The sequence below is a fragment of the Crocodylus porosus genome, unplaced genomic scaffold (genome assembly GCF_001723895.1).
Source record: "Crocodylus porosus isolate Cpor-Errol unplaced genomic scaffold, CroPor_comp1, whole genome shotgun sequence".
Lineage (NCBI taxonomy): Eukaryota > Metazoa > Chordata > Crocodylia > Crocodylidae > Crocodylus > Crocodylus porosus.
This window is the reverse complement of record NW_017728909.1, coordinates 19,095,018-19,112,052: the sequence shown is the minus strand read 5'-3', so window position 1 is coordinate 19,112,052 and position 17,035 is coordinate 19,095,018. Positions and strand designations below refer to the sequence as shown.

Sequence of the window (17,035 nt, the reverse complement as noted above, 5' to 3'; positions counted from 1 at the left end):
TGAAACAAGTGTGTGTGTGTGTGTGTGTGTGTGTGTGTGTGTGTGTGTGTGTGTGTGTGTGTGTGTGTGTGTGTGTCTAGGAACTTCCTGAGAAAAATAAAGCTAAGTCAAACCCATCAGTTATCTTTCTAGTTGTGAAGATCACAGCTGTTTCTCTATAGACTTGGCTCAATGCCTGAGGAAGATTTCCTCAACCATAGTCATGAGAGTCCTCCTATTACTTGAGAGTTTTGTGGCTCCAGTGACAGTGGCTTTAATGGGAGGTGAAGGACAGGGAGGAGGGGAGCTCTTGGTTACTTGGCACTGATTCTACTGAGTGCAGTACAGGGACTTTTTAGCCCCAACTTTCCCATTTGTTTCAGTGGGTCTGCAAGTCAGTCCAATATCTAGCTCCTCACTGGCAGCGCTACTGACAGTCTAGGCCAAGCAGAGCAGAATCAAGTTGTCTCTCCCATAGTTGTCATGGCTTTTCTCTAGCAAAATCCTGCTGCTGTTGCTTAAATGGGTGGACATGACTCGAAGACACTCAGGGCCTGATTCTGATTTCAGTGATGTTGTTATAAATCCACGGACTTCAAAGAAGCTATTGCTAAAGTGTGGACACATGACACATTTACACTAGGATGATCTCTATCATTTTTGTATGACAGCAGGTTGTTCTTGGTATTGCAGAGCCTTGCCACTGGGGAGTACACAACAAATGACCTGTTTCCCTTGAGACAACAGATGCGCTGGGTTGAACTGTGGATGGATGTTACATACCCTGGGGTAACCGACACCAATGTGGTTTTAACTATGATTTTTCCAGGGGTAATTCTACACCAGATTCGAACAAACCCACCGGTGTAGGCTGTATGTTGTGTCTGCTCCATCCTTCCACCTGTGGGCAAGTGGATAACACTAACACAAGCATGTCGTGTGTCCACACCCCTACTTTACACCACTGTAAGTGAGGGAGGTTCAAGCCCAGCAGGAGTAGAGAGTTCCACAGTCATTCAGGATCAGACATCCAATTTGAGCACAGAGATCCACAGTTCAGGTAAAAGTGAATATTTCATAATATCTGCAAATACTTTCACCAGTATGGAAACATTCTGTTTCCACTTAAATCTGGTTGCAGGATGTGGACTCACAGAAATGGCATACAGCACTGACTACCCGACTGCAACGTTCACAAAGAAGGCATTCGTCTTGGAAAGGCTCCCAAAGTTGGGTTATACCATAAGGATGCATTTGGAGTGTCCTTCCAGAGGGACACAAACCCAGATGGAAAGCACTCATAGACTCCATAGCGGGCACATCTACATGCTCATTAATGCACCATAGGTACTGTGCATTTATTTTAGTACTTCCTTAATGAACCGTTAACTGAATGCACTGCATTTACTGCACAGTAGCATCGGAGCACAGGTTTTTTTGTGACGCTTACTGCGCAGTAGCCTAATAACATTGTGCAGTAGCATATTAGCATGGTTTTGGAGTGGCACGCTACTGTGTAGCGTTATTAGGCTACCGCATAGTAAACGTCTCGTGTAGACGCTCGCAGTGACTGCTTTTGAGACTGTCGCTCTTGTTCCAGCGCTGTGTCTGCTACCTCTTCTGGTTTTGGCATGCATTAGAGAAGCCAACAGTTTGCACAGCCCTGATTGAGCTTCCACTGTAGTGAGCTATCTCTCCTTCTCCCCCTTGTTGAGTTTTTCTGGGTTTTTAAGAGCTATAGAAGCATGAGCAAATCAGACTAAATGAAAATTAGCCGAGATTGTGACCTGTCTCTCATTACCCAAACCTAAACTTCGTCTAGGCTGTGATCAGCTTGAATATGTTCTCCTACCCGTACACTGTCAGCTACTGAGTGCTGCCTCTGTTTGTAGGTAATGAGTAGTCTCTGCAGGCTGGTAGCAGGAGCCAAACAGCTCTGGGCTTGTTATCCAGAATGAGAATTGGGAGACGAGGGTTAGCACTGTTATTAACAACGTGATCATCAATGTTGTTGTTGTGGTAGGCCTGCTTCATTAAAGAATCAATGTTTGTGCAGTGCTTTGCAGATATAAAGCACTGTATCAGTGCTGAGTATTAAGCTTTTTATTACTGAGTTAGCACTTGCTGCATTTTTGTATCTATTCACATTTCTGAAAAAGGTTAAATGCAGCCTGTTAGCATGGACTGGCCTTTCTGGAGGCTCTTTCCTCCCCTCCCCAGTCACAAGTCCCCAGCAGTCAAAATGCACAGGAATGGTTAAGCTAAATGATACCAGTGGCCCATCTAATTTGGGATCCTGGCTCCCACTATGGCCAGTACTAGACACTGCAGCAGACATTGCAAGAAGCTGGGCAGTAACCAAAATCTGTCCCTGGGGATTTTTTCTTCCTAATCCCCAAGAGGTGGAGGGTATCCTAAAAGGGCACAGCAGCTCCAAAACAACAACCGTTTGCAACTTTTGAGGTCCCATGTTAAGCAAGGCTCAGCCCTGTGTTTAATCTAGCCCCACCGGGTAGCAAAAGTGCTGTGCATCAGTATGGAGGGATGTGCAATGCTCATGCAGCATGGACAATACTAGAGCTAATTAGGAACTGGAATTACTGTTCCCATGGGAAACTATGACATTGGCAGGGGGGCAGGTTCCACATCAAGACCCAACATTTCACAGTCTCTCATGAACCAAAAAAATCACCTCCAAATTGATTTGCAACTGTGTTGGCTCAACAGTATTGTGTTGGATAGCAAAATGAACAAGGTATTGTGCTGTGGTTCTAGATGCTGGAGTCTGATCCTGGCTCGGGGCTCATGGGAATAGGACTCATTTAGTGGGCCCAGGTGTAAATGCATATGCCATTACTTAGGGAATCAAAGCTGCAGGGATTTGAGCCAAACAAATTATTTGTGTCTTTTTGGCTACAGACACCAGCCTACCCTTAGCCAGACTAGCCACTAAGCTCGGGTGGACCCTTGGGATTGAGTGCCATCTTGAATGGCTTCAGGCTGGCATTTCTGTTCCATTCATGTCCCAAGCATAAAATGACATACACCGCATTGAATGTATCCCAGAAGAGTTTCCATTTTGCATTTTAACATCACGTAAAGGTTGACATTACGTGACGCTCTTGAAACATTAAACATTACGGAGACTAAACATTTTGACTTTGTCAAAATGGAAAGTTTTGACTTTTTCCCAGTGGAAAAGTTTTGACTTTTTCCCCTGCCCCTCTCCACCCAACACCAAAATCGACCCATTCTTGTGAAACATTTTGGATGAAATGAAACTCCAGTTCTATAAACTGAATTTTTTTTTTTAACCAGTTATAACACGTACGACTTTGTACAAAATGTCGCTATCCAGGTTGCTCAGTTAAGCTGCCCGCCAGTGGCAGAGAGGACCTAATGTTTCTGTGGGTTACCATGAGCAAGAAAGGATGTCAGGTAAGAAGGAGCCTGCAAGAGTAGACTAAAGGGATGAGGCATTTGATGAGCTGTGTAGACGTAAGAGACTATAATGCAATGGGGCTGGCTTGATGGTATAGAGAGCATCTCTCTTTACTCACCTTCTCTCTGTTGCTGTGGGATCATGGGAGGTGGCTGTGGAAATGCTTGGCTAATCTGGCCATAAGCAGCAGGATAAGCAGCTATAGGAGAAAGAAAGGGAGAGGGAAAAAAAAAGAGAGGAAGATTTCAGCACCAGGGAGTCATTCCACCAAGCTGTAAGTAGACATATCTCCAGCATTTTGACCGTGAGTGGAGAGACACAGGGGAGGAGACAGATCTCCCAGTGAGCATCCATCGCCCAGCCCTGCTTGCTCTGGTTGCAGATGCTCCCCTCCTCGATGTTAGCTTTGCTGCCCTATACGTTGCTTTGAGTGGCAGGTTCAATGCAAAGGGATGCCAATACAAGGGTGCATGCCCACTATGCACCCTGTACCCACTTCCACTCAGCAAGGGGACTGAATGGCTTGGGGACCAGTAGTGTCCCCCACCCCCCTACATTTTAGATGGGGCTGGAGAGGAAGCTCCAGGCTGTCAGACCACTTGCTGGGTTCCCAGGGAGGCAAGATTGTCAGTGCAGCTTTGGATGGCGGGTCCTCTAGCATCCATTACACCACTCAGTCCCTTCCTGACGCCTGCCCCTCAGCACCCTCAAGAGGTAGGGTAATTCAGACACTGCACAGAGGAGCTGGGTCTGTCTTTGGGATTGTGGCCTTCAAAACCAAGGCCACGTAACTGCAGACCCAGGGAGACTCTTTCATGTGGAAAAGCCATCAAGCTCCCCTTTGGGGTCTGATTTTGATTTCTGGCTCATCCTGTGCCAATGGTGATGTGGCCCCTTCAGGTTAAGCTTTATCCACATCCCCAAACTTCCAGTGTGATGCTTGGGGCATAAAGACGACAGGATCAGGTCTTACCATAGCATACTACTTTCCATGCTCTACACACCCAGGCATTTACACAGTCTCTTGCACACCCCCCCTTTCATTCAGCTGTGCCAGACAAATACATTTCATTCATTAGTCTCTTGTGTTTATTTTCACATGCACATGTGTGTGCACATGTGCATGCACACACACACAACTTTCCATGCTATAGTAACCTGACGTGGATATGCACCCAGGCATTTACACAGTCTCTTGCACGCACACCCTCCCCTTCCATTCATCTGTGCCAAATACATGTAATTCATTAGTCTCTTGTGTTTATATTCACATGCACATGCATGTGCGTGCACGCACACACACACACACACACACAACTTTCCATGCTATAGTAACCTGACGTGGATATGCACCCAAGCATTTACACAGTCTCTTGCACACACACCCTCCCCTTCCATTCATCTGTGCCAAATACATGTAATTCATTAGTCTCTCGTGTTTATATTCACATGCACATGCGTGTGCATGCACACACACACATACACAGACACACACACAAAAACACACACACAACTTTCCATGCTATAGTAACTTGATGTGGATAGGCACCCAGGCATTTACACAGTCTCTTGCACACACACCCTCCCCTTTCGTTCAGCTGTGCCAAATACATTTAATTCATTAGTCTCTCGTGTTTATATTCACATGCATGTGCACGTGCACACACACACACAATACCCATATGCAGATTCTCTCTTGCACACTCCCTATGATCTTTTTACACACTTGAGACAAGGTCTCTCTCATATACACACATATATGCAGACGTGCATACACACAGTGGAAGTACTGGAAAAATGTCGCCAGTTCCAGCACCCTCAGCAAATGGGTTGTGGGTGCCATTCAGCCCTGTGGATGGCAGATAATGTGCCACTGTACTAAAAATACAGCTTGAGGCTGCCTGGGCACCCAGAGAGAGGGGGTAAGCGTGCGCGCGTGTGTGCAGAAGGGTTAATTAACAGCTCAAAGGGTTGAGCTGCTATCCATCCATCAAACCTCACAAGCAATAAATGACAATAACTAAAACACCAGCAAATGAAGCCTTACATAGAGAATTAAATTAAGTTCCCAGATACAGCACTGACCTGAGATAATAGCCATTCCACAGCAGGAGCCCATGACTGCTCCACTTACCGCGGGAAATAATGACTTTGGGGTTGCGGCTTCCTCGTGGTGTTAGTGATGGCCGCCCCGGGAGGGGATGCAGAACACATCAGGGTCACGCTCTGCATCGGGTCAGGCCTGCCGGTGTCAGTCCATCAACTCTAAAGGAGTTGCTCTGGACTGACGCCGGCAGGGCTGAGAGCAGAAGTTGGACCCGATGTGTCACGGGAAGGGCTGCTGGGTTTGTCCACGGGGCAAACACAGCGGTGACGGCAGCTCAGGCGGACAGGCTGGAGCAAGCTTTAGACCCAATCTGGCCAGCCATCTGAGGATCTGGGCAACATAGGACATGGCAGCCCGTGCGGGGTTATGCACGGCTGCAACAGCGCATCACCCTGCAGCACAGACCTCCCCGTGCGCCTCAGAGGGTAGAGAGGCTGGGAGAGGTAAGATGAAGCTTTGCCAATGCCCTTCCCCTCTGGCTGTTGGACCAGGGAGACCACAGGCAACAGGAATCTGGGGAGATCTGATTTTCCTGTCGTGGTGTAAATCAGGAGACCAAAGCGAATGGAGCTGCACCGGGGGCAAGGGTTTTATTTGGCTCCATGCAAGTCAACAGCAATCTTTCCACGGACTTCAAAAAGGGCTGGACTGGGTCCAATTTGGGGGTTCAGATTTAGCGGGTGCGTTCACACCCCGCTGTCATGGCCTGGTGCTGTCCCCAGCTCATGAACCCAATCCCCTCCCCTCCCCCCGGCACAGTAAAATGCTACCGGGAAGCGAAAGGTTTATTGGGAGAAAGTGTTAATACTAACGACCTGCGTACTGCTGCACTCCAGCGTAGGCTTGTTGCAAAGGGTCGGCTGCAGTGGGGCTCTGTGCTGTGGAGACACAAGAGAGAAAGGAAATAAAGGCATTGAAATAGCACATTCCCACTCTTCCCTGGGGCGGGCCGGGTGAGGAGCGGATGAACGTGGAGACTGAAGTTCACAGAACAGGTGCAGCTCGTGCACCTCTCACGGCAAACCGACTCACTTCACTCACCCAGGGTGGGTTTGCTCAGCTCTATCCAAGCCTTTTAAAAGCGCCCGGGGCTGCATTGCCTGCATTTGTATAAATGGCAAAATGCATGTCAGCACGGAGAAAATGGCAGCGGCACGCTTTTGAACTAAAACTCACTGAAGGTGTTTTAGTGCAAAAGTGTATCGCTGCCATTTTCTCAGCACTGCCGTGCATTTTGTCATTTATAGTGATGTATGCGTGGCAGCGCCAGGCACCTCCGCTCGCGTGCAGAGCAGACTCGATTAATCACCCCATGCATTGGAGCAGATAAATGTATGCGTACAGATGCCCAGGGCTTTTATCTGGATAGAGGCGGGGTTGTGCATGGTTGCTCTAATGCAAAGCTCCACTCCCAACTGGAGCCAGGTTGAGAAGGATGCCTAGGACAAACCCTTCGGCACTCTTCTCGGAAACCCCTACCTCTGGAAGGGGAGAGGTATGCAAACACAGAAAGAAAGACAGCGAGAGAGGAGGAGAGGATGAAAAAACCCCCAACTGAATGCACAAATGAGCAAAAGAAAGAGAAAATAAAGCAAGTTGGTTGTTCAGGAGACACAAGCCTATCCTGCTACTGCAATGCACCCTCAAGGTAAGAAGCAGAGGAGGAACAGGTGAACTGCACCTGGAGTGATGTGAGGGGTATGTCCCAGGAGTCCTGGGCCCCTCACCAGCTTCATGCCATGCCCCCCCACCCATGGGTGATGCTGCGTCTATGGGAGAGGTGGCAGCAGCCAAAGGGTTCATGTAGCGGGCTCTGGGAGTAGTGACCCTCCTGTTCCCCCTGCTAGCCAGTGGCTGCATTAGGTCCCTGGCTGCTGGCTGTGCTGACACTTTTCCCCACAGCATCGGCATATCCCATGAGTGGGGGGAGGGCATAAGGCTGAAGAGGGGAGTGGGACTACTGGGGCGCGACCCTCATGAGCTCCCAGCTGCCCTACTAGTCGCAAGCAACTCTTGCCCTGCTTCACCTGGACCACAACCCTGACCCTGCCCTGAGTGCTGCTGATTATCATTGCCAACGGCCGTGGATGTGGTCGCACTCATTCAGCACTGGTTTTGCAATACAGACATTGCGAGTGGAATAACTGGGATGTGACTCAAGGTGATGATCCTCTTTATTTTTTCTTCCATACAATGAACACACCAGGGAGAGGAAAATGCAGGTGCAAAATGATAGAAATAGCCCAGACATGGGGCAGAAGCAGGTTTTGTTTTTCCTTAGAAAGGTAGGTAGTAGCGATTGACCCAAGTCTAGATGGCTTGGGCCTAAACTCGTCCACAAATTGGAGGCAATTTCAATCTGGAACCCAGCTTCAGAGCTAGTGCCAGGGTGGTTTTTATTCTGAATAGTTTGTGTCATGGGAGCCCTTAGGAGCTCCAGCTCTGGACCAACACCTCCATACGGCAGTAGGTGCTGGACAATCCTTGAAGAGAAGGACTGACCTGGTGCTAAGATGCTTGCAACCTAAGTCTAAGTCTAAACCTCTCCATCCTTGGAGGTTTTGAAGCCCCGGGTAGTCAAAGCCCGGGCTGGGATGATGTAGTTGGGGCTGGTCCTGCTTGGAGCAGGGGGCAGGACTGGATGCGTTCTCCTGAGGTCCCCTCTCACCCTAAATTTTCTACAGTGCTGTGAGAGACAACAATTGAAGACAGACAGATGGCGGAGCAGAAGGAAACTATTGCTCGTTTCCCCTCAACACTGTTTTAAAAGCATTGCTTTGCTCTCTGCTCAAACGCAGCCACCCCCTCGGCTGCATACAGCAGCTGCTCTAACGGCGCCGCTCCACAGCTTTCGGAGAAGAAGCAGTGAATCGGTGTCTGAGGCACCCAAGCCCTCCCTTGCTTTGAAAGTGCATCTTCTCGCCATAAACATGTTTAAAAAATAAAATATAAAAAATATTTGAATAGTGGCTATAAAGTGTCACTGATTAGTTTTCTTGCACGCAGCCCAGCCTTTGGCTCCTTTACTATTCACTCCATCCAGGACGAGTGCACACCAACTGCAGACGCTTCCTCAGCCTGACGAAGGGCATTTGTGCCTGAAAGCTTGCAAAGATTTTTTCCGCAGCTATTTGAGTTGGTCTAATAAAAGATATCAGATTTACCCAAAGAACTTTATCTTCTCGCTATACAAACTTCCTAAAACTGTTTATTTTTGTGAAACTTTGAAGTCTTGTGCCAGCACAGCTAAAGCTGGTGAAGACGTTCCCCTCCCAGCCCCTTCCCCTCTGGTTGGTACACACACACACACAAAAAAAGGATTGAATAAGCTCTTTCTTTATCTGCAGCAATAAAATATTTAAAGCAAAGCTTGGCTGCACCTTCAGTCCAAGTGTCACCTTGGCCCTAATATTTCACTTCTTGTTATGAGTTTAATTTGTATTTATTAGTACTGCACTGTTCTACATTTATGTAGTCCCCCAGGCTTTGTACTTTTAAGAGGATCCCTTAGGGAGCTGCCACTTGCTCCCCCTCCTCTTCACCTCCCTTCTCTCTCCGGGAAAGGCGGTGTGACTTGAGGCAAGGGCTCAGATGGTCAACGCAAAGGTCTAGAAAGAAAGTCTGTTTGCCCTTGGTGAGCCCAGGAAGAGACAGGGAAAGTCTGATAAGGAGTGGCAAGCTCTGGCAAATACACCTGAAGGGGTGTTATAAACAGAGGATAGACCACTGCCCATGGCCAATGGGACTGAACAAAAAGGGATGGTTTTAAATGGCAACTAGGGACATTTAGGTTGGATATTAGGAAAAGTTTTGAACTACAAGGACGGTGAAGCACTGGAAGAAAGCTGTAGCATCTCCATTCGTTTTAGGAAAAGGTTTAGATGGTACAAACAGGGATGATCCTGCCTTGAGCAGGGGGTTGAACTAGATTAATTAAAATACACTAGAAAACATACTCCTCCCATAACTCTACCCCCCGCCCCATTTTCAACCCTAGAAGGGAAACATTCAACTAAAACTTTTTTTTTTACTGCACAAACCATTTTTTTTGCAGATCTTAAGATACAGACTGGAAGGGATGATCACATGAGGTCCCTTCCAGCCATAAACGTCTGTGAGCGAGGGGAGGAGGTGGAAGGAAAGGCTCCCACGATGTCAAAAAGATGTTAGGAAGGACCCAAGCATGAGGCAGACTGGCCCACGTGGGATGGCTGGAGAAAGACACCAGCAGCACAGAATGGACCCCACAAACCCAGGACCTGGTGCTTGACTGAGCAGTCTTAATGAGAAAGGAGGTACTCATGTGGCTGAGCAATGGTGGGAATTTCTGCAACAAAACCTCGCAGTCTGGAACGGAGGGAAACAGCTTACAATTTTCGGCAGGACATGCACGCATCTAAGAGCACGGGCAGATAAACGCACACCCCGCGCGATGCTTATTTGTATGTGGATGCAAATTGCACTGGGATCAGGAGTGGACAGACATGCAGCAGTCTCAGAGGAGCTGCGTGCAGGAGGTGGCTGCTACTTAGTGTCACTAGTAGACTTCTCTTTGTCTTTATTAGCACATGGTGACCCCACAATAAACAGGGGCAGACTTGCAAGGGTAGAGTTTTACCACTGATTCATGTGTAAGTCACTAGATGGGGAGACTTTCCCCAAGTTCAAAGGTTTGTGTCATCTGTCCCCTACTTCTTTTCTTTTTTACATCGGTGACAGAGGCATAATCATCATCTGTCCCAATACCCAATGACCTTCCACTGCTGCGGTACCAGGACACCTCCTAATTATTTAAACACTGACTTGACAAGAGCTATTTTTCTCCTTTCCTTCCCACAGAATAGGAGAAGAAGTTTGCCTAATTAATAGGCTGTTCATTTGTGTACGTGCCCATATGTATGCATGTGGGTGGCAAAATTACTAAGGAAAGAGATGCCTTCGGTTTTGAATAGGATGAAGACTGTGGTTTTCCTTACTGCTTACAAGAGTGAGTTCCTGCCACTGGGCGAAGATCTGTCTCCTGAACTCATCGGCCTCTCTGGCCGCTCGACATTTCCATTGCCCCATCAGGACACGGCTGTGACGGGAGTCACAGAGGGAGCGGGGAGTGCTTGTGTGGCAGGGGTCCGTCCCAGGGAGGGCTCGGAGTATCAGAAGAGAGGCTCTGACCTAGGCTCAGTATTCAATGGGGAGCGCATGCAGAGAGCCGAGCACCCCAGCGAGGTATCATACGATTGTACCTCTAATACTCGTCAGTGCTGTAGAACAAACCTCTCTTTCTATCTGCGACTGACACGTATTAATTAGCAGCAAGACAAAGCCAGATTCCAGGGTGGGACCCAGCAATCCCAGCTGCCACTCCCCCCTCCTCACAATTAGACATCCCAGCCCTTTCCCTCACTTGGGCAGATTTGGGCGTCTTCACTAAATGTGATTTCCATCTGTTTCTGGTCCCTTCCTTTGCCTGCCCACAAAGGCACAGGAATACCCTGGCAATGTGATGGAGTCCATGCCGTGAGTGCCTTAAACTTAACCCCCCCCCCCAACAATCATATCCTTGCAATCATGCAACCTCCCATGCCCTTGTGACCATGCGCTCCATCAAGGTGAGGGGTAAATGGGAGCAGAATTAAAAAAAAAACCCCACCCACTAACAGCTATTGGGTCATTATTTGGATAGAAAAAAAGTCTGACCAAAGTTTAATTATAGGAAACTTCCTAATGAATTGGGTTTTTTTTCAGGGAGGGGAGTGGAGCGGAAGTTGTTGGTTGGCCCAAACTGAAGAGTGCCCTAGAGGCAGTTGGATTTGCAGCAAGATCCCCCTGAAAAGGGGAGGGGACCCAAGCTGCCAGATCAGGGTTTCTTCCAGAAATGTGCCCCCTTTCCTGCCACAGCAGTTTCTCTCCCAGATCTGAAGTATTCGGGCAGTCTGCAAGGCTCAGGGACCCAGGGCTTTCCATAAATGTCAAACCCAAACAGGCTGTCTCAAGACGGGGACCTTGGGCATCCCAGCATCCTTTCACAGTCCCTGGGGCTGGAGATGCTCATGCTTCCAGCATCTGGGGCTTCATCCCATCACCTTTGGCAGAGAATTGCAAATAGGTTTTTGTTCCCAATCAGAATGCACCCAAATTTGGGGCAGATTGAAATCCTTTGTGGAACTGAACGACTTTTCTCTGCTTGGTTCTTACCTTTTATAAAGGGGCTAAGGTATGGAGAGGTTCATGGTAGCCAAGGCTTCAGAGGGGACAAGGGCCAGGATCTCCCTGGGAACTCATAAAAATCACAGAGAATCAGGGCTGGAAGGGAGCTCCGGTGGTCATCTAGGCCAACCCCCTGCCTAAAGTGGGACTGTGCCTATCCAAACCATTTTTATACAAATCCATAATCTAACCCATAATCTAATCCATAATCTAACCCCTTCATAAAAGTATCGTCAACCGTGTGGTGACAAGACATAACCCCCCTAACCTGCCCCAGGTAAAGTAAAGGGATCACAGCAACTAATGTCCTACTTCTGTAAAAGATCGGTCCTATACACTCAAAAGATTTTTGGAGCCCATGCCCCCTGCTATAGAAGAAGGAAACCCTCCCAGATGTCTGTACCAATCTGACCGGGGGTAAAGTTCCCTATTGACCACAAATAGGGTGATGGGTCTAACCCCAAGCAAGACCCTCTAGTCAGGAACCTCTAGGTCGAAGTCCCAGCAGAAGCGTTGGCACAGCACAGTCAAAATCTCAGCCTTGGATGCAGCCAACACCCGACGCACCCGCGGAGGACTTTGGACAACCAGACTCTGTCCCTATCTCGGAAGAAGAGAACGAGGCCTCCGGACACGGAAGTCCATGCCGCTAGTTCAAGTCCACGTGGCCTGAGAGACACGCTTTCCTCATCAGCGCCAAGGTAATCAGCTTAGGGACCTTAATTTGAAACCACTCTTTACCTTTTAGGATTAAATATTAAAAGCAGCAAAATGTTTTATTTAAAGGGCTTGGCACAACAGGGCGCTAAATGCAGCTCTTGTCTCTCCCACGCAAAGCTTTTAGTGCTTGTTATTTTCCCAGGCCATTAGGAGCCTTGTCAGCCCGGGCACTGTCTGACTGTAAAGTTGGGGGCTTCTCCTGCTCCTGGTCTCGGCTTAGGTCCTGTGTCAAATTTGACCTGGCTTGAAGCCCACTGCAGGCAATAGAAAGGTCCCCCATTGGGGCCCTTGACCTCAGAGGAGAGGAAGGCACGGGGTTTTAGTACTTTCTCCTCTTTGCTGGGGCCTAGATGCAATCTCAACCCAAGCCACTCTGCACAGACTTACAAAGCAAGCATGGTCAGCATGAGGCCAACCCAACTGAACCCTATCTCCCCCCCCTCCAGCAATGAAACCTGCAGCGAGGCAACACTTCAGCAGCTTGGGGCTCTCTGAACTATAAAAACAACTTAATTCACTGTTTCTTTCCCTGAAAGGACCCCTTAGAAAATGACTAGAAGGCTGACCAGCGGTCAGGAAGACATGTCTAGGAATGAGTGCCCCAACTGAACCCAGGATTTCTGAAACCCGGGTCCTTTAGCTCAAAGGATGCATCAACACAGCAAAAGAAGGGATGAGCATAGCATAGATAGGCATGCCCAATGCTAGCTTGCAAGCTTTAATTTAGTTAGGAGAGGAAGCAGAGGTGATACGGCAACTCTTCGCCTGGACTGTCAACTGGAGGCCATATACAGGGTCTCCAGCAGGCTTGTACAACCTGTGCTGAAGTCCATCCCACCAAGGGTGTCACTGCCATTCTTGCCCGTCCTATCTAAATTAAAGCTAGCTGAGGTGCACTTATCCATGCCCTGTTTGCTGTACAGATGGGGCCATCAGCTTTTGAGATCTTCAGTGCTCAAAACACACACTTCCTTAGAGCCATGCCATATGGATAAGCATCACAGCCAGCTTACATCTCAATATACCTAGATATGAAGTGAAATAAAAGTGAAGATAGGACTGAGATAAAGAGTCCCTATCCAGTTCCAACCCTCCCCAAGGCTCGCTCATATTTGTCTGTTGGCAGAGGGGAGCTTCATCTCTTGTTAAAACTCAAAATGAACAGGGGGGATCTGAATGATTTCTTTGTCCTCCCAGAGAAGAGTGTGCCGGGCTTTGTTTTATTACTCACTGCAGTGCATGCGCCCAATTAACGCAGGGTCTGCGTTTCAGTGGGACAGAGTCCTTGAACACTGCAATCTCTAGCATTACCGGGGCTCGGCTGAGGGAACTCTGCTCATTCACGCCTGTGCTCGTTCCCTTTCTGTGCTGTTACGCTCTTCCCCTTGTGCCTTCACCTGTCACGCAAAGCTCCAGCTGAAGGGGGCCTGGTGAAAGATGATGGACTGACAGTCCCGAAAAATGACAGGTAGGATTCAAAGGTGAGATGTAAGTTAGAAACCCCACAGTAAGAATCCCTCATAGTCGGCTCCCCTAGATTTTACATCGACTCTGCCGACGTGCTGGAAAGTCTGAGCTGGCTTACACAGGTGCTGGGCGCGTCTACATGTGCATTTAAGAATTACATAGATACCAGAATAGATGTGCAATTAAGGCTATTTGGCTTTCCTGCACATTAAATTTACTACCTGCATATGTGTAGGCAGGTAGTAAATCATTTACTGCTCAGTAAGCACTTGCATGTCTAGACAGTGACACTTTACTGTGCAGTAGATTACTGCGCAGTAAAGCATCTTGAATAGACACAGCGACTGAGGAGCTGGAGCAGGGTGGAGGAGACTTGTTTGCAGCTGAGTCCTGACAGCCTGAGTGGGGCTGCTGCAGTCAATGTTGCTAGGCCAGCATGCAGCAACTCAGTCTGCCCCCCAAAGCAAACGATATTGTGGAAACAGATGCTAACAGCATCTTCAGCTGTCAGCTCAGGGCAAGACCCTTACCCCAGGATGCTAGACAGAGGGAAGGAGATTGCTTCTATATTAATTTGATCATTTCAATATCTCGATGGGGAAAAAAAAAATCCTGCTTAGATACAATTGGCCAAGATGACACAAGGTGACCATGGCAGATAACCTGCCATAAACCTGGAGACATAAAACAAGCCAATGACCTACTATACGACCATAAACATAAATTTAACGAAGGCAGCACTTATTCATTAGGCAGAAGTCAAGAAACGACTCCCAAGTCCTTCAAAGAAAGTAGATCTGTTACTGTCATTTCCTGACTCCTTTGCCAGATGCCAAAAAAAAAAAAAAGCCCCCCGAGGATGATTTCCCAAAGTCAGAACGAAACATTGGTGCTTTAAAATGAACACCAGAAAGCTTTCTCACCACCAACACATTTACCCACAGAAGATCCACTTTTTAAAGGGACACATCTAATTTTTAGACCCAACATCTAGCTTTGTAGGAGAAAAAGAAGTGGGAAACAGAGCAGAATGCAATACATTTTCATCACTTGGAGTATACATGAAAATCAGTGCAATATTTTTTTTAAATGAGCTTGCATTATTGGTGACCCCAGAATAACATCTATGAGTGAGTCAGCAGCCGGGGTCCACGAGAGAGAACAGGCTACACAAAAAAAGGCCTGGGTTTTGCTTCTGCTTATATCGGGGAAAATAGGAGGAACGGCAATGGGGTGACACTGGTGTAGATTAAAGGACTGAGGCTGGGGCCCTATCATGTTCCCAATGAAGCCAGTGGGATTTGGATTGTTCTCTCAGGTGTGAGCCCCAGCTGCAAAGCATAATGCCAATGTAAAGCTTGATCTGTGTGCAACCCATTCCTCAGACCCTACCGTGACTTCTGCCCCCAGATTGCAAGAGCAGGACATGGGGCAGTCACAGAGACTCCTCTCCAAGGAAGGCTTCCAGCTTCATCTCTCCACCCCTCCAGTCATGTCCCCATGCACTCTTTCAAGTTTTCTCAGGCTTTTCTGCTTCATCCCCTAAATATATGACAAGGAGGTGTTGCTTGCATTTTCAGAGCCTTTGCATGGCTTTGCCTGTCCTCTTTTGGGAATTTTACAAATAAATCAACCAGAAAGGTTATGCTAAAGTGGCTTCTGATGGGGGCATCGCAGGGTGGGGGGAGATCAGAAAAGCTGGGCGCGCTCTTCAGTCTACGGGAGGAATATAACAGTAACAACAATGACAACAATCCTCGTATTAATACTAACAATATAAAAAGCCGCTCTGCAAGGTCAAGATTAAAATAAATAAATAAATAAATGAGTGGGAGGATGCTATTCACCTTCTCCTTAAATCCAATTTAAATCACTCTCTACAGCCCTAATCTATATCCATAATTATATCATTTCATACAACAAGCTTGCGAGAGGTCTTAAGAAATTTATGTAGATTAAAATTCATGGGTGCCATAGTACGGATTCCATATTATTAAGATTGATTAGGACAGCTGATGCTGTGATTAAAGAAGCCGGCGTTTACTGTTGTAATTAATTAGGTATTCAGACACAACAATAACTGCAATAACAGAAAGAATGTGCTGATCCGGCAGAAAACAACCACTGATCCTGTGTTTTATGTCCCCATTTTGTCTCCCAGGGGCCAGACATCACACTGCCAAAGGCATGTTGTCCCACTGTTTATTTGCCCTCCATGCTGGTGAAGTCACGCTGTCCACGGGACCCATCCTTTTCGCCTCTCTCCTGCAGGTCTGCCAATCCGCACCTCTGTTCACATTCAATGGCAGGAGTAATAGGGTTCGCATATATGGTCCAATTTGAATAACTAAGAGGCCTAGCAGCTACCCCCTTCTATAAATCAATATAATTCACCTCTAGATCGATCAGTAGTTACTGGTTGCGTTACAGCCATTCCTCTGGGCCCCCATTGTGTTGGACACTAGTCAAAGACATAGGGAGAGATGGTCTCTGCCCCAAGGAGCTCCCAGTCTGAAAAGTCGAGACCGACACGGGAAACAGAAGCAGACAGCAGCGATGTGACTTAACGGAGGTTGCACCACGGGTCATTGGCACAGCCTGGACAAGACCGACCCAGTCTCTGGATTTATTATTATTGTTAATTTAATATTTACACTGACATGACTCTGACAGCTGAATCAGCTTGGGCCTGTCTACAGTGTGGTGGCTGGGATGCTCCCTAGACAGTTGTGCCCCCCCTCGCCCCCAAACCCACTCCACACTTCAAATCCAGAAGGATGCTAGTGAGGCTAGTGAGGTCGCTCGCAACATTGTTGGAGGCTGAGGTTCCAGAGCACCCACAGAGAAACCCTCAAGCAGGCTCACTACCATATGTAGAAATGGGTGCATTGGACAGGACCTGCTTCCACTGTGGTGCAGACAGACTCGTCGGGGCTGCACTGCTCCAGGCATTGTGCAAACAAGAAATGGCAGCCGTTGCTGCAAAGAGGTGACAGTCTCAAAAGCCATGCCATGGCATGACAGTGGGAGTCATTATTTTCTTTCCCTGCAGGGTTGTACGACCAAGGAGGATGCACCTCAAGATGAGCCCTCCACTGCTAAGTGGCAGACGGTCA

The 17,035-nt window shown here is 47.9% G+C and overlaps 1 protein-coding gene across 10 annotated transcripts in view; it reads right to left on the bottom strand.

Annotated features, from left to right (window-relative positions):
- The window catches only part of CELF4 (CUGBP, Elav-like family member 4), an 860,358-nt gene that overhangs the window by 65,517 nt on the left and 777,806 nt on the right, over positions 1-17,035 (bottom strand). For 7 of the 10 annotated variants that reach the window (XR_002100356.1, XR_002100357.1, XM_019531828.1 and 4 more), the window contains exons 9-10: positions 6,341-6,406; positions 3,540-3,620 (exon numbers count right to left, since the gene is read on the bottom strand). Coding sequence is in view for 8 of the 10 variants with exons in the window: in XM_019531828.1 (XP_019387373.1) it covers positions 3,540-3,620; positions 6,341-6,406 (147 nt within the window). In the remaining 2 variants the exon portion in view is untranslated. The remainder of the gene's footprint in view (positions 1-3,539; positions 3,621-6,340; positions 6,407-17,035) is intronic. The other 3 variants (XM_019531830.1, XM_019531836.1, XM_019531834.1) reach the window with 1 other exon arrangement.